General features: G+C 31.8%; 1 protein-coding gene and 1 long non-coding RNA gene across 5 annotated transcripts; both read right to left on the bottom strand.

The window, feature by feature from the left end:
• Nucleotides 1–2,754: 2,754 nt before the first annotated feature.
• LOC129232687 (uncharacterized) lies at nucleotides 2,755–9,229 on the bottom strand. Of its 2 annotated transcripts, none has more exons than XM_054866816.1 (5): nucleotides 9,104–9,229; nucleotides 8,881–8,985; nucleotides 6,586–6,698; nucleotides 5,377–5,539; nucleotides 2,755–2,949 (listed from the first exon to the last, which is right to left on the bottom strand). In XM_054866816.1, exons 1-5 carry the CDS (start codon nucleotides 9,180–9,182, stop codon nucleotides 2,792–2,794), a joined length of 618 nt encoding a protein of 205 aa, XP_054722791.1. In that variant the 5' UTR covers nucleotides 9,183–9,229; the 3' UTR covers nucleotides 2,755–2,791. The 2 variants fall into 2 exon arrangements, with proteins under 2 accessions (XP_054722791.1, XP_054722792.1); XM_054866817.1 differs by having other exon boundaries at nucleotides 8,881–8,974; nucleotides 9,104–9,217.
• A 94-nt stretch (nucleotides 9,230–9,323) lies between these two features.
• On the bottom strand, nucleotides 9,324–21,368 carry LOC129232689 (uncharacterized). Of its 3 annotated transcripts, none has more exons than XR_008581383.1 (4): nucleotides 21,284–21,368; nucleotides 16,227–16,486; nucleotides 13,759–13,818; nucleotides 9,324–9,454 (listed from the first exon to the last, which is right to left on the bottom strand). It is a non-coding gene; the product is annotated as an uncharacterized LOC129232689 (long non-coding RNA). The 3 variants fall into 3 exon arrangements; XR_008581382.1 differs by having other exon boundaries at nucleotides 16,227–16,489; nucleotides 21,284–21,347; XR_008581381.1 differs by lacking the exon at nucleotides 21,284–21,368 and having other exon boundaries at nucleotides 16,227–16,800.
• Nucleotides 21,369–26,075: the final 4,707 nt, after the last annotated feature.

Below are 26,075 nucleotides of genomic sequence, written 5' to 3'. Positions count from 1 at the left end.
ATTCGGCAAATTTTGCTGACGATTCGGCAAATACCATGATTGAAAAACATTTGACTTTCATAAGATGTGTGAAAGTAATCATTATGAAATTACAAGAAAAAATTCTCTGTGGAAAATGAAAGAATGCTAATACGTATTTTACTTTCAAGAATAACAATTTAATTCAAAAAATGTGTTTTATAATAGCGAATTTGCCGCTCCTGAAAAGTTTGCCACCCTAGGCAACTGCCTACTCTGCTGGCCCCTGATAACTTACCAGAAATTTTATTAAAATGAAGTTTTAAAAACGCAATTTTCGGGGTAACGAGACATTAGGTGAGGGGGTGGATTTAGGAATCTCCCTCGAAAATGTTTCAAAATTTAAATTTCCGGGTAATTTTTGCAAATTAGGAAGCTAAAAACGCATTTTGTCTATTTTTGATGATGTACGGAGAAGGGTCACGTTTCGGGCGCTGGCCCCAAAATACTTTTTGAAAATAAAGCTTAAAAACCCAAATATTCTGTCATTATACATTGAGAAGTTAGAAGAGGAGGGGGTGCTCTCCTAGTTCTTCAGATGTCCAACCTAAAAATGCACCTTCAGGTAATGTTTGCTTAACATTAAAGGAAGTGTGAAGGTGCTTAGAATCCTTCCTTCCTGGAAATATTTTGCCTTTGAGGCTCTAAAAATTCGATTTTTAATTATATTTATACATAATTTAGAAAGGGATGGAAGATTCGTGAGCTGCTCTAAAAGAACTCTTTTTAAAGCTATCATCACGATATAAACTAGAAGGGAGGGGGTCCTATCAAAACTCATTTGTAATTGAAGTCCCCAAAAAATTCATTTCAGTTGCTTTTAAGCAAGTTAAGTGATAAGGACTGGATAATCTAGTTTCCGTTGACATTTTTCTTTATCTTTTACTAATCATAAAGCTGAAACTCTGTCTGTCAGGATCTCTGTGACGCGCGTAGCGCCTAGACCGTTCGGTTGATTTTCATGAAATTTGGCACAGAATTAGTTTGTAGCATGGGGGTGTGCACCTATAAGCGATTTTTCGAAAATTCGATGTAGTTCTTTTTCTATTCCAATTTTAAGAACAAAATTATCATAAGATGGACGAGTAAATTACGAAATTATCGTAATGTGGAACCGTAACATGGGAACAAGCCAATTGGTGAGAAAATTCACCATACATTATTTGTAAATATACAGGCGAACCAAAAGACCTTTTAATTTTCTATTACGAGCAAAGCCGTGCGGGTACCACTAGTTCCAAATAAAAGACTTAAAATGCAATTTTTTGCTACATATCAAGGCATTTGTGAAAGGGCATGGGAAAAGGGGGTTTAAAGCCATAAAAAGGAAAATTTAGGCTCTCTTTGGTCTTGTGAACAATAGGTATACTCTGAGAACCGCAGCATTTAGAGATCGTGCAAGTGTCTGTAGATGGAATCAAGAAATGATGTAAAATTTTGGAAATTAAAGTTTCATTTTGAGGATAGGGATATAATTTATCTCCCAATTAAGGCCTATACTTCTTTTTCAGTAAAATAAATGTGTTAAATTTTGTTATCTTCTCATAATATTTTTTTCTAAATTACTACAATCACAAGGCTTTGGGAGGGGCCCTGCCTACCAATACCTTAATACAGCTTCTGGATGATCCGGAAATGATCCTATTAGTATCTTATAATACGTTTTCTGGATGATCGATTTCATCCTTATCCAGAAACGATCTTAATGGTATCCTATAACACACTTTCTAGACGGCTCTTGATCCAGAAACGCTCCTACTGATATCTTTACAATAAAGCTTTCTGGATAGATAATCCAGAAACTTAACCTATACATGTCTTATAAGTCTCTGGATAATAGTTTTCATCCGAAAACTATCCTAGTTATCTTTTGATGGAGCCTCTTCATCTTTCTCATAATTTAAAAAAAAAATGCACAACCGCATACATAACACTTCAATGAATAAAACCAAACCATTTTTTTTAAAGTTCTTGGCAAAATAGGGTTGAATTTGGATTAACTATATTTTTCATTTTACTAATTTTTATGTGTAGAAACACACTGAATTTTTACTTCCGGTGGAGAATCATCAGCGTAAAACCATGTAGATAACATAATCGATTTTTCTATTCAAATATAGTTTTTTAACATTTCAAAATTACTAGTGCACACGAGTAAAAAAAATAGAACTTGTTCAGTTAAAATCAATCGAAGACGAGTTTTAAACGGACTTCAGATCGAGTAAAGTTAAATAGCCTCCAACTTTCTTTCTCACTCACTATATTTCAACTGCACAATTTTGCCTTAGCAATACAAATAAAGAAAATTTGTACTCAAAACAAAACAGATTATATATATATTGAAAAAAAAATGAGTAGATTAGTATAAAAAAAATATCTTCCACATGTCTGAAAATTTTTTTTATCACTATGCCTGCCCACCATTCTAAAGATTTAAAATTTTAAAAAAAATGATTTTTTTTTAAAATAAATTTGCTGCTATTATAGCGAATGCATTTTTGAAATTTAAGAGTTATTTTCCCTCATTGCAACAAAGTTTCAGAAGATGAAATTCACTTAATGAAAAAGTATTTAAAAGTGCTCACTTTAAGTTGGGTGTAATCTTTAAATAGTGTGTAAACATTTACTTAAAAATGCTGATTCTTTTAATCATGAACCTTGTTTGAAAGAAAAGATAGAACGCAACAAGTACAGAAAATATTTTTTATTAAAACAATAGGTAACCAATCGAAAACAACAAGAGGGAGGGGCATCTTGCATTGGGGGGAGTAAATTAACAAGAGGGAGGGGCATCTTGCATTGGGGGGAGTTTTTTTTTGTACTGTCCGAACTTTCTGTAGTCGGCACGATCCTTTGCATGGCGTAGCCAATTTTTCATAACATTTTCCACATCTGCTCTTGTAGTTTGGCCACTTTCTTTAAGAACAGCTTCTAAAAAAAGAAATTGTACATTTATAATTCTAATAAATATGTTCTAAGTAAATCAGATAATAAACCAGGGGTTGGAGTGGCGATAAAATTTTAGGACAAATAACTTATAAGTCTTTTTTAAACTTAAACGTAACTTACAAGTTTGATTTTTGTATAGGATGATAAAACTTTTCAAATTTATTCTTGAAATCTACAATGAAATGCATTCAATTTTTTATTCTTCAACACAGTGACGCATTATGAAGTAGTAGTATTACAACATATCAATAGGATAAATGTATGTCCAATTGCTTCTTTGCTTGCCTTGTTTCATCAAAGCGAATAACAAAGAACGAAAAAATATCCTTAGTAAGGAGGAATTTAAAGTAAGGTGCAAGAGTCCAAAACTTATTATGCACTTAACTTTTATCAGATAATTTAATACTTTTTGCTGTCTCAGAATCAAAAATATCACTGTAAATTACAGATAAATCATGTAAAGATTAAAATGAATATATATGTATTCAAAAGTAAAACTAAGAAACCCTCTGCTTTTGACATTTTATTTTTGAGTAAATTTGGAATAAAAGCTTTGGATTGCTTCATCATAATAAATTTGTTTCCAGTAGAAGACCAAGAACAAGGAATTAAAAACGCAGCTTGATTTTTCAAGCTACTTGTCAACCTCTTATGTCTCACAACATCAGCATGGGACAATACCTGTGAAAACCCTTAATTATCAATATTAGAAAGATAATGTACAAACAGAACAAAAGGCTTTGAATTTATCTTTTTCTGCACGCCCCATATGCTGATCTTGCATCCATTTCTGACTGCTTCTTCAAACCACAAGGAAGAGAATTTCGTTTTCCCCCATGCCATTTTAATAAAACATTCCTATTTACATTTTTAAAGCTAAACGTTAGTGCCTATGTACAAGAAATATTCCAACTTCACTGAACAGAAACACAAAGCAAACTGACTCTTTGTAGCGTAAGAACAAACTAATGCTCAAACTGCACATAAGATAAGCACTATAAAAAAAAATTCCTTCCCACCTGGGGACAAATAATTTAAATTTGGTGAAAATAAATTTTTTGAACAAGTGTCTATATTTGGGTTCTAACTCAACACATTGTATTTCAATTAGCTATGATACCTTTCACCCCCCCCCCCTCCTGCCCCTGGTTCACATATTTTTAAAAGGGGAAAAATCAAAAACATCACAACATAATGCTTAACCTTAAAACTCCTTCTCTGCAAAAGCACAACTTTTTAATTTCTTTATTATTTTATTTGCAAAATTTTGTTGCAGAAGAGAATGAATAAAACAAACAGCTTTTTATTGAGAATGTGTTTTGGTTAACTGCATGCTCCCCCCCCCCCGACCCCCCAGAAAAAAAGCAGCAGCAAACTTATTTCTTTTTTTAGAGAAAATTTCTTATAGTCTACAAAGTTTATTTTATTGTAAAATATAGGCATATTATGAAAAGTTCCATTTTTAGGTTAAATATTATTTTCCTGCGTAAATAGCAAATAAATAATGAAAACTTTAGGAATTTTTAGGACAACTCCTACCCCTCTAAATAAACAATTATACAGGATGCATGTCAGCGTAGGCGTAATAGAAACAGGGAGTTGAATGCCTAGTCTTCTGTGCATTATCACTTATATTTTTAATGCCTTCCAATAAGGAATAATAAATTCAAAATTAAAGGATTTTGAGCTAACTTTGTGTTTGTGTGAAAGAAAATTAGCAAATTCAGGAGTTGAAATATTATTCCCCCCCCCCAGCACTATTATTAACATTATTCAACACAAAGAAAAATGCAGCAGTAACGATCCCTCAAAACTATTGAAGTAATAAAGAACACAATACGCAATATAAAGGCACTTGTCACTTAAGACAATCATTCAAATTAAAACTGTACTATATTTAAAAAAAATCTACATTTATGGAGAAAATGCAGGCTAAAATGCTAATTAATTGAAAAAGTAATGCAGAGAGCTTTTATCATGCTTTTTTTTTACAGGTAATTATAAAAAAAAAAAAGAAAAAAGATGTCTCTGGAGTTAGTCTTGTAGTTTAAAACTCTGGAAGACCAGAAACATATCCATAAACTAACTGAAGTACTTGGGCCTGAGTAATTTTACAATACACAACTGAAATTTTGAATGATCCAGAGTTTAAGCCGTCTCAGTCTAACAGTAAGAAGCGCATGGAAAAAACAGACGCTCAAATTTGGAAGAGGGGCAATATTTTTTTATACACTAAATCTGTTAAATAAATTTGAGGAAAGTGATAGGGTAGCTTAATACACTTTAACACCTCACCGAATTGTTTTAATTTCAATCAAAGTGATAATGCTGGATCAGATAACAATTTATAGACAGAATTTATAGCAATGTTATGAAAATAAATCAACTATAAACTGAAAAACTACTAACCAATAACAAGGTCAGCGATTTTCAGACTCATAAATTTTCTTTTTCCTCCTTTGCTGCCAGTCCACGAAAACAGTTCTGCAGTTTCATCTGTGAATAAATGTTTCAGAATCCTCCTGGTATGATCCTGGAAGCAACTGCCCCCAAAATTCTTGCACTTGTTAAGCTGTAAAAAAGAGTACTTATATAAAAATGGCTTGTTTTAAGTAATGTGCAGAAATTAGAATTTCACAAATGCTGAGCAAACAGCTTTTTGTACTTGACACTTTAAACCAGAATTAATTCAACAATTAATAAAATGCTTATTAACAATATATTCTATCGGAAGTTACATTAGGTTACAAAAACTTGTTTTAAAATAACCTATATAAATATACTGCATTAAACATTCTTCAAATATGTCTAGCCTTGAAACATTTTGATTTTGAATTATATTTTATTTAATAGTTATAGGTACAATATTTCAGTTTTTTAAATAGATACATTAATCTGTCAACACATTTAACCTATTTTGTATTCATTGATCAAGATCAACAATAAACCAGACCTGTAAAACAAGCAGGTAATAATTGTCAACACATAAATTGAAGCTATATTTCAATGAATTCTTTGTGAGTAAATCAAAACATGGGGCAGAATTCATATCAGAACTTCATATTTTACAAGAGATACTATGGAAATATTTAAAAAAAAATATGCTTGATGATTCAAGATTTTACTATGAATATTCAAATTTAGAGGCTCTTAACAATCAATTATCTTCTAAAATTGAATACTAAATTCGAAACACAGTAAAACCAAAAGTGTGGATTCCCCCCCCCCCCCCCTCCCCCCGAAAAGTCCAGGCTTCCTTAATTCTGCTGCCCTTGTTCAAGACTATACATGTAAAGCTCAAAATAGCCTCTAACACTGCTCTTGCCTATGTATAACATTAGAAACACTTACTCACAAAAATCGTTTTGAGTTTTGGATCTTTATGGAAGCCCTAAACAATAAATAATATTCCAAACACTTTCATAAGTAGAGTCAAATACATGTCATAATTGCAAGAAATAAAATAATCATGTTTAGTGGTATAAAATAAAGTTTTACTTAATTTTTAGCTCAGATTTTGCTAACAAGTCTCCCAATAGCCAATTCCTTATCATGACCTATTTTTCCATGGTAGTGCATTGACAAATCATTATACTTTTGTCGAAAAATTAAGCTTACCAAGTAGTTTTTGTTGCTCTCTTCTTCTAGCAACCTCTCTAGATTTTGAACACCTTCAAAATCTTCCAGAGGAAGTTTAACATCTATGTTTGTCACAGCTACAGAAGATTGATCTGAAATACAAGATCATATAAAATTTACAAACAACCTAACTCATATGTGTGTGTGTGCATACACAGGGGTAGAAGTGACCGACTTGTCACATATAGGACATTTTCCGCAAAAAATATAGGACAAATATAGGACACATTATATGAATATTTTTGCTATGAAAAAAGAAATAATACATATCCTATATTATTTATTTATTCTTATCAATGATTTTGTTTTAAAAAAAAAAAACCTCAAATAAAATTATTCCTTACATCTGAAATGACTTTCCTGTAGTTGAAAGAATAATTTTTGAAAAAAACAGTGTACTTTATAAACGAAATAATTAAATAAAATTTGAATAAAGAAAATTTCTATTTTTTCTTCCTCACTCATGATTCAAGTACTAATTCCACTGTTATTTCATTTTATATCTAAACTGAACCCTTTAACACTTGTGCTAAGAACAAACAGAGCTTGAGAAGGATCCTCTTGACGTTTTTCAGAGTCTTCTTTATGCTTGAATGTTTTAGCATGCTGCCTCAATTGCGAAAATCCACTATTGCTTATGGGCACTGAACAGTTGCAAAAATGGCAAAAAGCGGTAAAATTATCTTTTCCTTTAGTTTACCATGCACCAAAATTTGTAGAATTAATGTGCTCCTGGTTCAACAACAAAAAACGGAAATATAGGAAATATACGACATTTTTCAAAAATATAGGAAATATAGGACGATTTTGATGCTTTTCTTGAAAATATAGGAAATATAGGATATATAGGACTACTTCGACCCCTGCATACATTTAACTAGTAAAGCCAGAATTTACAAACACAAATGTGACGACCAGAAGCAAGCTCTGGGCCCAGGTAGGCCTGTTCTCATTAATTTATTAGTCACTAATGAAAATCAATGGCCCTTCTTTAAGCTATCTACCCCCTTGCTCATTACAGCCTCTTCCAATAAGCTGTTCCAATGCTACCCCACTAAAGGAACAATTTTTTTTTCTAATTTTAAGATGAGCCCAAAATTTTGATGGCTAAAACAATGACCTCGTCTAGCTTTCCGTTCAAAAATTTAACCAATTAACATCTTTCATTTTGATAAATTTAAACAACTGAATCATGTCCCCTTTGACCCTCCTTTGTTCCAGGCTATACATGCTGCGCCTTTAAAGTTTAGAATCAATCTATGTTTAAAAGTCTTTTTACTAGCCTAGTAGAGAGCCTTTGAACATTTTCTTGAAAAGAAATTTCTTGAGGTATGGAAATTGAGCAGCATACTCCAAATGAACTCTGATCAAACCTCTATATAAAGACAGAAGAACCCTCATATGTTTGAAATAAATCTATTGATAAACACTAACATTCTATTAGCTTTGTTACTTGCCATACTGCAATCCTGCCCTAAACTTGAAGTAATGATCTACAACACCCAGATCAATAACATTTTCTGCCTGATTAATGACTGATACGCTTATTTTAATGACCTAAATGTAGCTGTTGGCATTTCTCCATTAACTGCCACCACATATCTGCCCATGGGCGCCCATACACAAAATTTTAAGGGGGGGGGGGCTCAAACTTTCCCCATGGTTTAGCAGAACATTTTCCCCATGGAAACTGATTTCAGTACAGATTAGATATTAAAATTTGACATTTTTAATAACTTATTCATTAATAGCTGGAAAATATTTTTTTTTTTACATTTTTGCAAAGAAAAAAAGCACTAAAAGCAAGGAAGTTCATATTTCTAAGGGGGGAGGGCTTGAGCCCCCACTTGCCCCTCTATATGGGTGCCCTTGTATTTGCCTACTTATATGATCTAAATCCTCTTGCAGTTTTATATTTGTTCATTTTTAACAAGCCCCATTACTTGACCTCCATTACATCAATAACAAAACATGTTTTCAGAAATATTTTCATGAATATCATTAATAAAAATACCTTCTGTATATATATATATATATATAACATGCAATTAATTGATCTGGATATCCACAGTTGGAACAAACATAACTAGTCAGCATTGTGAAGGCTACCTATATCTTAATTGCAGCATTATGACACCCCCAATCATAGTTCATTTCAAAAGTAAATGTTTAGCAGTTTTGTATTATATAAATAAATAATAAAGTACTGCTTCTCTCAAATTAATTTATAGCATTATGATAGCACAAAATGGTAAAAATCTTAATGACACTTACTCCTACTGTTGTTTGACTGCTCAACGAGCAAGTCCAATGTCGCTTTAATCTCTTTTACTTCCATCCTTAGCAGATGGAAACTCCTCAGCAGCTTCTGGAAAAGATCTGAAATAAATATTAATTATGAAAATAAATACTTAAATCAACAAAGTTTACTACGCAATCCAAATCAAATTTGAAAGGGATAAGACCATTTTGTATTGTTAAAATAAATTTTTCATACTTTGTTCACTGCTGGAGATCTGCATAGCAGGCGACTGATGAAGCGCATTCTGGCTTGTAGTTGGCGTTGCAGGAGCCATAACAAGTGGCGAACTTTGGCTTGAAGTCCGTGGCAGATGTACCGGTGCACCTGGTTGCACCGGTGCCTTGGGCAACATATTTACAATTTTTGAGGAGGGTCTTTTGGTGAGCAACTCATCATCCAATTCAGAGGACGAGTCGTGAGTTCTGGCCCACCTTTTCCTCTTTCCCCTGCCACACTGCTCCGAATCTGTAGTGGAGAAGTAGACCTTCTCCACATCACTAGCGCCCTCAGCCTTTTTTATCTTTTTTCTGGCATGTTCAAAACTTTCTGAAAAAATAAAAATAAAATATGCTTACCCACAATGAGAAGTTTTTGATTCTTTGCACATAATTCAGAAACACTTTTGAGAAACTCAGAACTTTCTATTGGGATATTTTAAAATTTCAAGCTAATTTTCAAGGTTCACAGTGTGCTTTTGATTGATGGAAATGACCCCATTACTAGTTCACCGCTTTCTGATTTTGAAGTTATTTCATTCACTGAAAACTAACCCTATCAAAAATATTTGCATCAATGTGATAGTAGACAGTCAACTATCATTATTTTGATGCTTTGTACATTTAACTGCCCAATATAAAAATCATTCTCTGTTGACTACTCATTTCATTATGCTTTGTTTTATTTTGAAAAGTTGACATGTAATATTTTCAGTAGTACCAAGACTTAGCTCGATAAACATAGTAGTTAAAATTCAAGGGATCAAAATATATAAAATTTTAGGAGTTTGAATTTTGCAACTAAGCATTAATCTGTCAGGTCGGCGAGAGCTAAGACCCAGCACACTTTCCCTAAAAGATGACACTTTCCCTAATAGATTCCAAGCACGCCCCCCCCCCCCCCAAGTTTCCGACTAGGCAGTCCAGGGCTCTTGTGGGCCCTGCAGTTACCCAGGGTGGCGACAGGAACTGTGAAGAAAAGTTCCCTGACTTTTCCCTGATTAAGTTCACCAAATTTCCCTGATTTACGTTACCAACGATAATGGTTTTCTTTCTTGGTTCTACTTGAAATCCATTGTATGTTTGCATCAAATGCAGTATTTTAAGCGTTTTAAGTTGTGTAAAGTTGTTGAACTAAAAATATATTTTGAAAAGATGCTACTTTTTTAATAAAATGGTTAAAAAAAACCATACCAAGTCAATTTTTTTGGAAAAAAAAAACCCCTACAAAACAGTATATTAAATTTTTCTACATGGAAAGATAATAGAAAATTTATAAAAAAAATTTTACTTCCAGAAAACACTTAGCATAAGAATTTTAAGAAACCATTAAAATCACTCTTAAAAACATATGTGTATTTACGATAAAACTCAAAAGTAATTGAAATTATTTTGAACAAAATTTTCAAACAGTATAATAATTGTTGCAAGAATAACAAGTAATAGTGAACAAATAGAAGTAATGTAGTTATTCTTATATAACTAATTGACATATTTATGTAAAACAGATGAAACCATTTGACATCCATTCATAGGAAGCTTTTCTCTAATCAAAAACATATGTTTTAATGAATGAATACAGCATTTTAACAATAAAAAAAATAAAGATATTTACTTAAGTACACAAGTTAACTCTATTTCAAATGATTTAAGTATGTAACGAAAAAAAAACTTAATTATTTTTGTAACAAACAACTTTGAAATGCAAGAAAAGAAACAGAAAAAAAAAATCAATTAGTTAATTTAAAAATATATAAAAGAAGAATACAACTAGATTATGAAACAAAAGAATCATTTAAGCCTGAAGAAAAGAAAACCTTTATAATCTGAGGCGATAACAAATAGTATAACGGCAAAAAACTAAGTTTTTTTATTGAAAGTTCAATTTTAGCAATTGAATTAAAAACGCGAAGAAGTAATAACTTTTAAGCTTTTATAAGTATTAATTCAAAAACCAAAGATTTCTTCTTGAAATTGTGATTACAGTATGCTAATTATTTCGAGATAATGGAATAAAGGAAAAGGAGCTAAGGCATTAATGAAGGCTTCCTCTTTGCCTGTATGGTTATTTATTTTACGTAGCATTGAAAGCGTGGAAGGAAATTTCAAGCTAGGTAAAATAAACAAACACAGAAGCAATCTTAGGAAGTTCATCCTGTGGTTAATACGTAAGATTCAATACTTTGACATTGAGGAAAAAAGATGCACAAATATGCGGCAGTGTATAATCGCATTTCATTAATTTTACTTTTTTTTTTCAACAGAATTGGCGGAAAATGCGTAGGGAATTAGAGTACTTAATTTTATAAAGCAAAAAAAAAATTTTTTTTACTTCATAAAATCAATTTTCCCTGATTTTTTGTTATTTTTTCGAAATTCCCTGATATTTCCCTGATTAAAAAAGTTCCCTGACTTTTCCCTGATCTCCCTGATCTGTCGCCACCCTGTTACCAAGAGAGAAAAGTCTCTCAGTTACTGAATCCCAATATCGTCATAAATTGTGACCTGCCCCATCACTACCCTTGCAATAAAGGGAAACTCTATCATCGATAGGCAACCGAAACGAAACACTGATCTACTTTCCAAGTTGTATGAAAACTAAGATCAATCTTGGGGGGGGGGGGGGGCTGACCCTCTCCTCTTTGCACGATGGGTCCTGTTAAATGCCGAAAAAAAAAATTTTATCTTCTTCAAAATTTTAAAAAGTTGCACCAAGTTTTCTCTGTAAATCCATGGTAATTTTTGTGGACCTTTGTCAAGAACAAAAGGCAAAATTCCTCGTAAAAATTTAAAAAATGTGACCTTTCAGAGACAATCTTTTTTTTTTAAAAACTGTCCAAGTCTGATTTAACAAACTTTTCGGGCTTTTCTATTATTATTTAGCGATTTCTATAAATGCAGCATAAAGAAAACAAAGCTTTTAAAGATTAATATTTCAAAAAAAAAAAAAAAAACTGCATTATATTGACAACTTTTGAACGTAGATTCAATAGCCAAAAAGAAGACATTTCTAAATTATGTTGCGATAAATTTACCGAAGTTTCCGCAGTTAAAAAGGTGTACCCTTGTTATAATGAAATCATTTCAGATCAAAACTTGAAATCGAAGCAAAAATGCCCTCATCTCATTTCTCTACAATGGTTTTGTTTGCTTTTCTGATTCCTTTGTGTTGTCAATGCCTGAAGGCACTTGAGGGGTGTATTTCGAACAATGAAAGACATTCCTCACTGACTCCTCTGATGAATACTATCTTCCCCCTTCCACACAAATTTCTGGTTCAGCGGTCCCCTATTCTGGATGTCACATAAATCCTGTCAGTTGTAAATCTAGTTTGTGGCTAAAACGTACAACTGAGCAGGATGCTTTCGTCACAACCAGGGTGCAACATTTTGTGCTATCTATTGGGTAAAGGGAGTTTTTTTCCTACACAGAAACACCCTTAAATATACAGAGATATAGATATGTATGCACATACAATATATCAAAAATTATATAATTAAAAAATTAGCTTACTGAAACAGGGTTGGCAAAAACCCGGGTTTTTTTAAAAAAGCTCATAGACCCAGGGTTTTTTTAAAAAAAACCCCAACTAAAGCTGGGTTTTTTAAAAAGAAATGTGGGTTTTTTGTCTTTTTTTAAGGGAAAATGTGGGGTACTTGTAGCATATTGTAGTGTAAGTATATGGACAAAGCAAAAAAATCGTCTTGGAGTAAAAAAAGCTGGGAAATTCAGCGTTTTCTGAAGAAAAGTAAAAAAGACGATAAAACCCAAGAATGGTGAAGTTTCAGATTTTTTAGTTTCCATGATTGCCAACAGTTAAGAAAAAGTTACTTCTCGAGTTATAAAATCTATTGTTCGTTTGTAATTACTACATTTTTTTTTTCATTTTACTTTATTGTATTTCATTTTGTTACGCAAAACTACTGTAGAACCTCAAATAGTTTAAATCCATTTTTACTAAATTTCAGCTTAATCGAAACATTTCTTTGAATTTTATGTTACCTGTTTTTCTATTTCTGTGTACAGAGTAAGAAATATTGAACTTTTTCGTAAGATAATGAAAATACTGTACATCCTATTCTGTTTCCTGTCCGACCGTTTGTGAAACCTGTTAATTTCTAAAAAATATACCTTGTTTATTTGAGATTTGTGACTTGTTGGTTGGCAGAAAATTGGTTTGCTTTAATTCACATGAAAACCTTTTAGCTAAAGTAGTTTCCTCTGTACAATCTACAAATATTGAGAAAATCAGACATGACAGGACTTAGTCAAGATAATTTGAGTTATTTATTGACCAGTTAAAGAAAAAAGTTAAAAATATTTATTTAAAATCTTTGAAGTATTTTTTAATGCTGTTAAGAGTTAAAAAATACAATTAAAGTTCAAAATTCATTTTTTATGTCCATTGGCTGTGGTGAAGAACAAATAAAAAAGAAGTTTAAATTGTTAAAGTATTTAAATTAATTAATTTTTTAAAAACTTCTCGGAAAATTTTAAAAAACCCAAAAGTGGGCTCAATAATGGGTTTTTTTTAAATGGGTTTTTTTCAAAAAAACCCATTGGGTCCAATCCGGCCAACCCTGTACTGAAACATTATTTATGAATGACTAAAACTAAGGGTTTTTTCAAACTTACCTTTGCTGAAAATAAAGCGCAGAGTTTCATTCCTTCTAGTTTTCTCTGTTCTCTGTTAATCTTACAGGGTTCATACACTTTTGGTTAAAAAAAGTTCCCTGACTTTTCCAGGTTTTCCAGGTTGTTTTTTAGAAAATTCCAGGTTATTCGCTTCATTCAAAATTTAAGTTTAAATAGTAATATTTTTAAAATAATTAAAATTGTTCAAAGTAGCGATGCAGAAGAACTGAAACTTCTCCCCTTAGATTTAAAAAAAAAAAACTTGTTTTTTTTTTTTTCGTTTGTTTTCTCTGTCAAAATTTTAAGTTTTTTTTAAACATTTTGTTCAAAATTGTTTTAATTTGTTTACTATTTGTTGAAAACAGAGTACTTTCAAATTATTTTAGCGTTTCTTTGATGTCACGCGTAATATTATAGCGTTTTGCTGTAGTCCTGCAGCAACCTTTTAGCATCCGCTTTTGGTTTACAATACTTTTTATTTTCTTATAAGTAGGTTACACAAAACATATTGAGCAAAATGCAATGCTAAATTTTCAGTATAAATATGATTAACTTGTTGCATCAATCGGCATACCATGTAATGCATAGTAACAAAAATCAACTCCGCCAATCATAGGCCAATGCCAATAATCTTTTTTTTTTTTTTTTTTCCACATATTAAAGGACGCTTACATTAAAATTTCAAACTTTCTTTTCCAGAAAGTAATAGTTAATTTTCAAAAATTCATAACTTTTTGCACATTTAATGTTGTTTTCAATATTACACATTAATATAAACGTCCAATTCTGTTTCTGGAAGTTTAAGTCTACTTCCATTGTGCAAACGATCAAATATGGCGACAAAGTGAAAAATTTAAAATAATAAGTAGATCTTTGGATTTGTAGTATAAAAGTAGTAATAAATAATTAATAATCCTTAAAAAACTACAATAAAAGCAAAATAGTCAGTATTTAGCACATAAGAGTCTAAATCAATTTTTAAAAAAATGTTATGAAGATTAAATTTTGCATTTTTTCCAGAAAATAATTACAAATTATCCGGAAAAAAGGGCACAATTTGTGTTGTTTTCAATAGTTTGCATTGCAATTAACATCCAATGCCATTTTCGGGAACTTAGGCACTTGAAAAAGTCTTGTGTACTTCCATCTTGGGAATGACCAAATATGGCGGCTATGCCCAAAAATAAGAAATAACTTTAATTTGTTGCATGAAGACAATTAAAAAATAATAAATCTTCATGATACTACAATTCATTGAAAAGTTTTTATCACATTTGCGTCCGAGGCAGTGAGGATAAGATTAAGTTTTAAGAACAAAATTTTTCATTTCTCAAGAAAATTATTACAAATAATAATAGAAAAACAATTTGCAGACCATTTTTTGTTGTTTTCATCAGTTTTCAATTAAAGAAAACATCCAATTCTGCTTTGTTTTTAGAAACTTAGGCATTTTTGGATCGTATCTACTTCCATCTTGTGAATGACCAAAGATGGCGACTACGTTTCACACGTAGCTGAAATGATTTTCCGATCAAAAAAAAAAAAAAAAACGATTTCCCCAGATCGACCCTCCCATCTACAGGTTGTGCTTCCGAAGCAGTAAATTGTCTTCTCTCCTGTTGAGTTTGTGCATAATTGCTGTTCACCTGATTTTTTTCCCCTTGGGAACTACTGAGAGCCAAAAATGGCGGCTGCTGAAGATTTTTTGGGTCGCCACTTTTTTCATTGCTTTAAAATTGTTACAATTTTTTTTAAATACATCGATAAAAATGAAGATTAGATCTTATAAAACGAAATTCCCTGGGAAAAAATTGGGAAAAGAAAAATTTTGGGGACACATTTGGAAAATTCCTTGACATTTTTGACTAAGTCATTTTCCCAGATAATTCCAAGTTTTCCCGGAGCGTACGAACCCTGAACCGAACAGAATGTTGTGGCAACCCATCTAAAACGTTAGGCAGTAGAAAGAAATGCGTTCCCCTCACTGACTCCATGCAAGAAAATCTTCGCTCTTTCGGCGCATTTTTCGTTGTGAAAAAAAAAACGTTCATTTTTCGATTGCAGTTTTTAAGTGCCAGCGTCGGTTTAGATAAAAATTTACAATTTTTTTCGTGAAATCACAATAAAAACGAAGACTAGATCTCATAGTACTTAATTCCTTGGGAAAAAAATGGAAAAAAAAAATTTGGAGGACAAAATTTGAAAACTCCCTGACTTTTCCCTGACATTTTTGACAATGTCATTTTCCCTGACAATTCCCGGTTTTCCCGGAATTCCCGGAGCGTACGAACCCTGATCTTAGGAATAAGATAGAAAACAATGAACATCATGGTTATTTTTCTAACTTAATAAAATTCATAAAATTATAAAAATAATAATTCTAATGGCTAACACACAGAATTAATATCTAAATTCTAGAATAAATATAAGAAAGAAAGTGATTTTAGGATGAGATTGTTAAAGATTACCATCGTGATGACCGCGTGGGATTATCAAGTTCCAACAAATTTTTTGTATCAAATCGTTTTGGTACCAAACCATCTAACTGCCGGCATCCACCCCAGTCGAATATTGAGGGTCGGTCAAGCAAACTGAGAGATAGAGCACTAGCGCCACCAGTGGCGCTGGAATAATCCGGTCACTTTTTCGCTCCGCTGCCAAAGGAGACGAGGCTCCTTCCTTTTTGCCACCCTGCTCATGGTTTAGTTTAATGACATGAAGCAAAAATCTTCTGGAAGCAAAATAGTTTACAAAAAATAAATTTAACAATAAAAAATAGACTTCATTTAAAAATATTTATATTTTAACTAATTATTATAAGTGAACTTTTTATTTTACTTCATAGCTTTATACAACAAAACAAATGCCAACATGTTTTTTGAAAATATGCAAGATGAGCGGACAGAGGATCCACAGAGGAAGGATGTCAAAATATCCGCTCCAACTAATTACGACAACGCCGTTTGCACGGCTGGAAAAAATGAGTCTATTTCCCAGTCAACGAATCTCCCGCCGAGCGTTCCAATTTTGGGGCCTTGTACGGAGGTGAGTTCTGGTTCCTTTAATGATTCTTGTCTCATTAAAGATTACTTATCTAAGATTAATTTAATTAAGTTTGAATTATATGATAATCCTGAAAATGCCAATTATGAGGAAATAATTAGTTTTACCAATGATTCAATTAATGCATATTTTGACATTACTTCCTTTAATAAACTTAATGATACTGATAAAGAAATTCTATATGATTTACAAACAATCAGATATGATGCATCTCTGATTAGGTACAACAAACTAAATGCTATTATGTTTAAATTACAAAGTAACCTTGACGAACAGCTTTTACTTAACGGTAAACTGCAAAATAAGTTAATTGCCGCTGAAAGAAGACGTAAAGATGAATATGATTTCCTCATGGAAAAAATCAATGAAAGTAAATTTGCAGAAGTTGAAAAACTCAAAAATAATATTGATTTGCTCAAAAACAAATAGGAAATCCCCCTGAAGAAAAACGGATAAAATCCATAAATACTAACTGTAAACCGCAGGACAATTCCGAAGCTAAAAATTCTGCCAACGGCAGTAAGAAAAGAAAAATAAAAAACAAAAAGCCCAAAAGGCAAAAGAAACGGTTCTGAATACCGAAATTAACACAATTGAAGAAACTATGACTCCAAATATCAAAAATGAAAGTAAAGCTCAGAACACTACTTTAACTGAGCAAAAAAAACCCAAATGATACAAATGACACAAACTCCCAAATTAATGACATCCCTGGGACTCAAAACCTTTTGAAAGGGGAAAATGAAAAATTAAACACTGATTCAGATGATAATGAATCATGCATAACATCTCATGACAAGGATGAACCTGATCCAAACACTTCAGAAAATTTAACTCCTGATAACGAAATAAGCTCATTTCAGGATTCTGAAAAACTAAAAAGAACTCAAATCCCACCCATTTGGGTAGATAACATAAAAAACACAGAAGAAAAACTAAAAATTTTCTCAAACATTGCAAATGAAATCATAACTGGAAAAATTAAGAATGATAAACTATTATGCTATGCACCTAATATTGAAGCATACCATAAACTCAAAGATTTTCTCACAGAAAATAAAATGTCACACCACACTATAAGACTCAAAACTGAAAAAATCATGAAAGTTATCCTATGAGGCCTCCCAATTAGTGCCAACCTAGATTGGATAAAATGAAAACTTGAAGAAAATAATCTTTCAATCATATACCTATCACAACTACACAAAGGACCAGAAAAAAGAAAACTTCCATTGTTCCTAATTCACTTAAATGAAAATAGCTCAAATAAAAATATTTGAGAAATAAAAAAATTTGGGAGATTTTCCAATCTCCACAGAAAAATTGAAAACATTAAACAATATCAAACAATGCTGGAACTGTCAGCAATACAATCACTTCTCATTGGGATGTAATCGTCCCCCAGTTTGCTTAGTATGCGCTGGGGAACACAAAACATCACATTGCAGCAAAAACAATACAAAAATAACCCCCAAATGCATTAACTGTGGTGCTCAACACACTGCAAATTATTCAAACTGTCCAGCTAGACTGGCAATCATTGAAAAAATTAGATTTAAGAAAAATCTAAAAAATAAAAATGAAAACACTATTCCCAGGACTTTAAAAATTCCTCAAACTGAAAATACTAATGAAGTCCTAAACATTCCAGAAAATCCTCTTCTACAAACTCTAACAACCACTATCAAAACAATAATACAAGAACTTGGAAAAATGAATATCACTCCAAGTTCTAATATCACAGCAACACCACCATACTAAATGTTGCTACGGTGACTCGACCTTTCTCTATAATTACCATTAGTAATAAATAACTCATTAATTATCGATTTTTTCAATCTAAAAAAATAAAATTAAAAAGTTAATAACAATTCCCTGAAAAGAGGCCAACCGGCTTTGCAGTCAGTCAATGAGAGCGCTCCCATTGCATTCTCCCAATCAGAGAATTTGAATTTTGTACTAAATGAGATGCATCATAATTCGAAATTATTTAAATTTTAAATTTAAATACTAAATTATCCCAATAGTTAAACACTTAATAACAAATAAAACTTTTCTGAAGCAGTTCACTAGATGGCGCAAGCTTAACTTGTGACCGTGATGATACAATTTAAAAGTTTCTCAACTTTAAATTGACTTAACTGTAATTTTAAAAATGAGACAAGATAAAGGGACCTGAAATCCCATGATCTATCCCCCATTCGACGAATATATGCAAGATGCTTACAACAGATCTGAAAAATTTGCAAATGGAAGTAGAGTATACAACTTGGATGAAACTGGAACATCAACAGTACAGCAACCAAAGAAAGTTATAGCTTGAAAGGGAGCAAACAAGTTAACCAATGTACTAGTGGTGATAGATGTCAACTAGTTACAACTTGTTGTAAGTAATAAGTGCATTTGGAAACACAATACCACCAGCTACGGTATTTCCTCAAAAGAAATTTAAGGAACACATGATAAGCTGGGCTCCTTCAGGAACTCTTGGTTTTGTTATAGGTTTAGGATGGATGACTAGTGATGTTTTTCCTCGTATCATGAAGCATTTCATACACCACAGTGAAACTTCTATTGACAATCCAACACTTTTGAACTTCAACAATCAAAAGAGTCATGTAACCATAGAAACACTCAACATGGCACAAGAAAATGGGGTTAGTACTATAGTTACCATACCGCCTCACACAAGTGACAAATTTCAATTACTAAAAAAGTGGGCATTTATTCCTCATTCAAATCAAACTACAATGATACTTTCGATTCATGGTTGGTTCATGATCCTGCCATTCCATTGAAGGCGGATACAGACTACCATTCCCCACCCCGGAATAAACTTGCGGTTTTGGCACTAAAAATTTCTAAAACTGCTTGGGGATCAATAAAAAGCACTGAATCGACCAGGAATAAGATACTTAGTAGAGCATAAACGTTACTAATTAATTTCATAAGGATTGGAATGAAACAATATTTCAAATATTTACATTTAAAAAAATTAAAGAATTGATAAGATTACTGAAACCGGTTACACTTTATTTATCAAGCGCTAGAACACAATGTGGACGAATAACATGGTCGACGGTTTGGGGGGGAGGGTCATGACCCCTATAACCCTCCCCTTGTATCTGCCACTGTCCAGGGGTCTGTCCAGGGTTTTTCACAACGTCCATTTTTTGTGAAAAATGAAATAATTTTGTGAAAAATCAATTAATTTTGTAAAAATCATCTAATTTTGCAAAAAAAAAAAAAAATTGTAAAACCAAAACTTTCAGAATTTTGCTGGCGCAAATACTGCATCATTGGAACTTAAAGTTGAGTATTTAACTCTATTCTGTTGAGAATATCATTATTGAATGTTTTTCTAGTATTTGGGGGGGGGGGGGATGCGGCATTGCTTTCTTGGAGATGGCCAACCCTCAAGTATCAATATTTATTTACCATTGTACATTCTGTTCAATTGTACTAGAAGTGTTTTTTGTATAGTATTAAAAATAATAAAAGGGATTTCATTTGTTTACTTCTTAACAAAGCGTACTAAACATCAAAAATTCGAGAAATCTGATTTCCATAGTGGATGCAGAGAAATCGCAATCCTCAAAGTGAAGGCATCAAAAGTACAAAAACAGCTTGTAAAAGAAATATTTTTGATAAAATTATTTCAGAATTGTCAAATTTGAATCAAAACACTTCCTAAACTTTAGTTTAGTTACTGGTCTCAACACAAAAAAATGCCCTATTTGTGGTTCTATGCTCACTACAAGCTATATCTTATCAAACTTTATAAGATTGAACTTCTCACTTTAAACTTCTATGATAAATATGATAAACCACACATGAAACAATTATATGATTACATAATAAAAGAAAATATTAAAGTTAGGTCAAATTGAACACAGATTTGCATTCTTTTCTACAGCAAGGCAATGTACCATAACAAAAAAATTTCTACAAGATACAGAAATTTAACACTTAATTGTTTATAACAAGAAAAAATATTTTTGCACTTTTTATATGAAACTTTTTTAACTGACACACTGAAATCAGAGCTCGACCAAAGTCAGTGTTTGACACTTAAATTGTTTTGGTTCAATTTGAAGTAGTAAGGTCTCTGAAAAGATGTGATACACTTATGTATCGCAAACGTCACAAGATTTTAAAAATTTCTTTAAAAAAAAAAGTCCTACAGTTTTGCTTCAATTAAATTATTCAAGCAAATCATAGTTAAATATGATTGAAATACTTTGTTAGTATTTGTCAACGATTTAGTGCTCAAAATGTTGGTTAACCAGCAAAAATAGTGTCTGAATGTCACACCCGTCACAATGGAATAGCCGCAAAGCATTTTCTCTATTTCAAACCTCCTGTTAGCAGCGAGTTTTTAAATAATGAATACAATAAGAATTGCAGCTGCAATGAGTTCAAAACTTATTAAAAGATCCTAAAATACTTCACTAAAACTTACGAATTCGGAGCAGGAACACTGATTTCCAGCCTTGTTTATATCTCCTATCCATGGCTACGGCTGGCTCCGTGAACGCCGATCTGTCCGATGCTTAGTGAAGGAATCGTTATTTTTTTTTACAAGCACTAAGCACTCAAGACAAGTAATTTTTTTTCTGGCGATAAAAGTTCAAACTAAGGAACCCTACACAACGAGGAAGACCACGTGATATGACGTCAGAAAAACTATCACGTGACATCACGTGATCATGAACTAGCCAATCAGATTTGCGTATTTCCGAGTTCCTAGTGAACTCTAATGACATGTCAGAAAACATGGCTCTTAAAAAATGATGGTTGAATGACATTTCCGTTTACTTATGTTTGTATAGCATTGGCAAGATTTATTGTTACGATGTGAAAACATGTGAACTTTAAAGAGAATGATTATAATTGCTGCCGCGATGGCCTCATCGTTGACCGCAGAAGAAGAACAGGTTCAAATTGCTTGTTATAAAAATTCAATAAGTTTTGCTGTATTAAGAGGCTATTTACTTTTTTGTTTTGCAACTTCGCCTGTACTTCATGTTTTAATTACGTGACCAATTAAGACGAAAAGTACCGTTTGTCAGTTTTTTCTTTATGAATTCTTATATAATCAATAATTATCACAGAATTCTTAGATTCATAGAGTAAAAATGCGATGAGTTAGCATTTTGACACTTTATTCATTAAATAGTTCCTTATGTATACATACATGTGTACATGAAAATAAATAGAAATTAATTTTTAGCGATACTATTTATTATTGAATATTTCATTTCAAATTGTTTAAAGCTAATAAATTAATGTAGTTTTATTATTTTATAGTTCGCTATACTTCATTATCAAACGTACACCTAGCAGTTTACAACTTGCTTTGTTTTTGCGTATTTAATTTCTGCTTGCACGTAGAGTAAAACAATATTTTTCAATAATAAATGTAATTTTTAATGACTGCATAATAACAAAAACCAAGGCTGCCCGTGGGGAGTTAAGCGGCTCTGGGCGAATTATGTTTTAGGATCATCAAATTTCTTTGTAGGGAGTGAGTCAACTAATTATGCTTTTGTTACAATTTGTTTTTATGACATCAAAAAGCCATCCTCGTTGCAATTAATTTAAAAGAAATGATGTTACATGGAAAAAATACTTTAAAATTTTAATTTAAAGTTTAAGAACTTGAATGTGAAACAAAAAAATAAAAAATAAATTTTCACCACGAAAGTTAGCCTCATAAAATTATCTTTAAAGAAGTTGCTGTCATATTTACTATAGTACAGTGGAACCCCAATCTTATTTTGTCTTTTTCATACATTATCCCGCTTCTGACATCATTTTCTGCTAGTTCCTGAAAAAGGTTATACTGATAATGTTAAAATGTTCTGGATTTTATGTTTCTTTTTTTTTAATAAGTCCTCTTAATACATTTTTCTATTTACAGATCAAAATGATTTTTCAGCTACTAGACTCGCACAAACTTTTTTTTCTTTAGATTTCTTTTTTTATTTTATTTTTTAGGACAAATTTGTTTCAAAGCTGTTCTGGCATTATTTTTGTTTTGTCTATGTCTGTGAGAGGGATTTCCTCTGGTTGTTTAATATTCCTTCATGACATTTGAGGACTAGAGCTCTTCGTGAAAATTTTGAAGAAGTTGGTGACAGATGTATCTCCTCATCACATCACGAATTCCTTTAGTGTCAGATTTCCTACCTGCTTTCAACGTTAATGCTGAAGACGAAGAAGAAATAATTGAGGGTCTCCCCTCAGCTGATTAAACAATTATTTGCATAGAAACTCTAAAACTGTTTTTAGTTGTAAATGCCGACTAAAAAGTAAATTTCCAAAATATTGTTGGTATAGATCGTGCTATAAATGAAATTGCATGCAAAAGCATAAAACAAGCGAAGAGATTACACATTTTCCCCACTACTTCATTGAATAAGAGTCAACTTTTAAACAATATGCTTAGCTTTTTAACTTGGCCCCGATTTTACGTTTTCCTGCTTGAAATGTTTTTTATCACTGGTCCGACAATGAACGTAAAATCGAGGTTCTACTGTATCTAGTGATGTAAAATACCCGGGTATTTATTTTTAGGGGTAAATACCCAGGGTATATACCCGGGTATATACCCGGGTAAATACCCAAAATGGGTAAATACCCGGGTATTTATTTCAAAAATTTATATTCAACTAAAATACTTTTCTGTATGTATTCCATTATGTATATATACAACCAATCATATACAAAACAATAAATTTTTGCCCAAAAATTGTATTTTGATCACATATTTAAAGAATTATTGTGTGAAACAGCTTATCAATCTAATATGATTTAATATTTTATTTTTATAATACATTAAATGTGTTGGATATGCCTAATCAACGTTGATAGCCAAATTTCAGATATGAAATGCCATTCTACAAAAAGAAAAAAAGCTTAACTGGTTACAAAAAAAAGCAAACATCAATTTTTTAAGGTCCTAGTCTTTTATAACCCAGTAATGTCCCTGCATGACATCAAAATGTAACAAAATGTCGCTCAATTTATTATTACTATTTATTTACCTATATCTTATGCAGAAATTTCCTCCAAACTTAGTTCAATTGTTCAGGTGTATTCTGTATCACACACACACACATATATATATATATATATATATATATATATATATATATATATATATATATATATATATATATATATATATATATACACACACACATAATATACATAAACACTTAAAATTCATTTAAAATTTTTAATCTTTTATTTTAGGGTTTACGTTTAAAAAAGAAAATAGTCACCTTTTAATACTACCTAAAAATTTTTTGCAAAATGCGCAATTACTAGGGGATTTACCCTGCCTTCGGATAAATACCCAAAAAAATATTTACCTTCCCACCCTACAGGGGAACAAATGCAAATGAGCAAGGCAACAGAAAAAAAATTTGCTTTTTTTTGCTTATTAATGTGAAAACTGTTTCTATATTTTCCATGTTATCACTTAAATATCAATAAAAAAAATAACACCATAGTGTCTTAATAACTTCTCAGTTTATTCTTTCAAACATTCCTCATGCTTCCTTTTTTTCATTTTGGATATGACTAACCTAGATTGTAATTTTGAAATCCTGAAGTTCATAATGAATTGCTTATACTTCTCCAATTATGACATTGAAAAGAAAGATTCTTTGGTTCACGATACGTTTCTTTCATGATTTCATCAAGTCTTTCAATAAAAAATATTATAAACTGTGTAATACATATGTATATATCAGTTTTACCAATTATTTCATATTTAGATTTTTAAAAAAAATTCTCATTCACTTTTTTGCATTTTTTATAAAATACCCAGTTTTTGGGTATTTACCCATTCCTTGGGTAAATACCCAGGTAAATACTCAAAAAATATTTACCTGCCCGCTGGGTATTTACCCGATCCACATCACTAACTGTATCACATATAATAGCAAAAAAAAAAAAAAAAAAAGAGCAGATCTAGGGATCAATGCCGTCTTATATTTTCTTTAAATCTTATATTTTTACAAAAAATTTAAAAAACATCCTATATTTCCCAAGTCCTATGTAACAAAAATGTTCTATATTTTTAGTATCCCTGGAACTACTTTCTAAATTTTAAACTAGTATTTGATTAGTGATTGTTGTATTGTCCTCAAGTCAAGGAACTGGAAAAGTTTAGTTTTAAATAGAGGAGGCTGGAACTAGCTGGTTCAGAGAAGGCCTTGGATGATGATGATTGGATTAGTGATCCAATAAAGCTATTGTTTGCAGTTGTGATGTATTGTATTGACCTTCAACTCAGTTACAGCCCTTCCAGTATAACTAAGACCCAAATGAGGATAAATTATGCTATCTGGATATTGTAGCTTTGCCAGAATTGCAGACGTTCGGCCTTAGCTTTGGCCATATTTGATTGAATTGTTTTCCTGGTAAATCAGGAAGGCGTCAAGCTATTACTATAAACATAGCCACGTTTCCTCTAAGGGTCCCTGATTTATTTCAGAAACATGAGTAGTTTAGTGGGAAGGTTTCTGATTCTTCAGAAATATTCCACTTTCATATCAGGAAAGTTAATGACCAGAAGTGAGAAACTTTCCTTCTTTTTGCCTGATATGTTAGTGACAGAAATTAGGCACATTTTCTGCTCATTATTTTCAAGGAAAAGTGTGATGAGCCCAATGCACATGATAGAAATTCAAAGTAACCATAGGGTCCAAGAATGAGTTTGGACACTAAAGACTAAAAATAAGAAAATCTAGAACAAATGAAAAAGAAAAACCTAAATTTAATGCAGTCCTGAAAAAAACATCTTCTAAAAATAAATTGAAAGGTTTCAAGGAAAGTATTTCACCAACTCCAGGCCGTGATGGGCAAGCAAAACTGCAGATTAAAATTGGCCCCCTCTCCCCCAACCCTCCTAAATGATGGGCCTGTATTTAATCAGGCCTTAAAGAAAAAAAAAAAAAAAACAATAATTACATAACCCCTTGGTATTTGCTGAGCATGAGTTTGAGCAGTTGATGAGTTGTCCAAGCACAAGTTTAGACACTAGACTAAAAATAAGAAAATCTAGAACAAATGAAAAAGAAAAACCTAAATTTAATACAGTCCTGAAAAAAAAATCTTCTAAAGATAAATTTTAAGGTTTCAAGGAAAGTATTTCACCGACTCCAATCTGTGATGGAGAAGCAAAACAGCAGATTGAAATATGTCACCTCTCCCCTGACCCTTCTAAATGATGGGCCTGT

This window comes from Uloborus diversus, unplaced genomic scaffold, assembly GCF_026930045.1.
Source record: "Uloborus diversus isolate 005 unplaced genomic scaffold, Udiv.v.3.1 scaffold_1303, whole genome shotgun sequence".
NCBI lineage: Eukaryota > Metazoa > Arthropoda > Arachnida > Araneae > Uloboridae > Uloborus > Uloborus diversus.
Note: the sequence above shows the minus strand (reverse complement) of the source record. Positions and strands in the feature narration are given on the sequence as shown.

What these genes read in the sequence shown, in the direction of transcription:
- LOC129232687 (XM_054866816.1), bottom strand. Translation starts at nt 9,182, where the DNA reads ATGGCTCCTGCAACGCCAACTACAAGCCAGAATGCGCTTCATCAGTCG. An exon ending in GCAGTCAAACAACAGTAGGA is followed by an intron (nt 6,699 to 8,880) that starts GTAAGTGTCATT and finishes CTTGTATTTCAG; the next exon opens with ATCAATCTTCTGTAGCTGTG. An exon ending in AATCGCTGACCTTGTTATTG is followed by an intron (nt 2,950 to 5,376) that starts GTTAGTAGTTTT and finishes TTCTTTTTTTAG; the next exon opens with AAGCTGTTCTTAAAGAAAGT.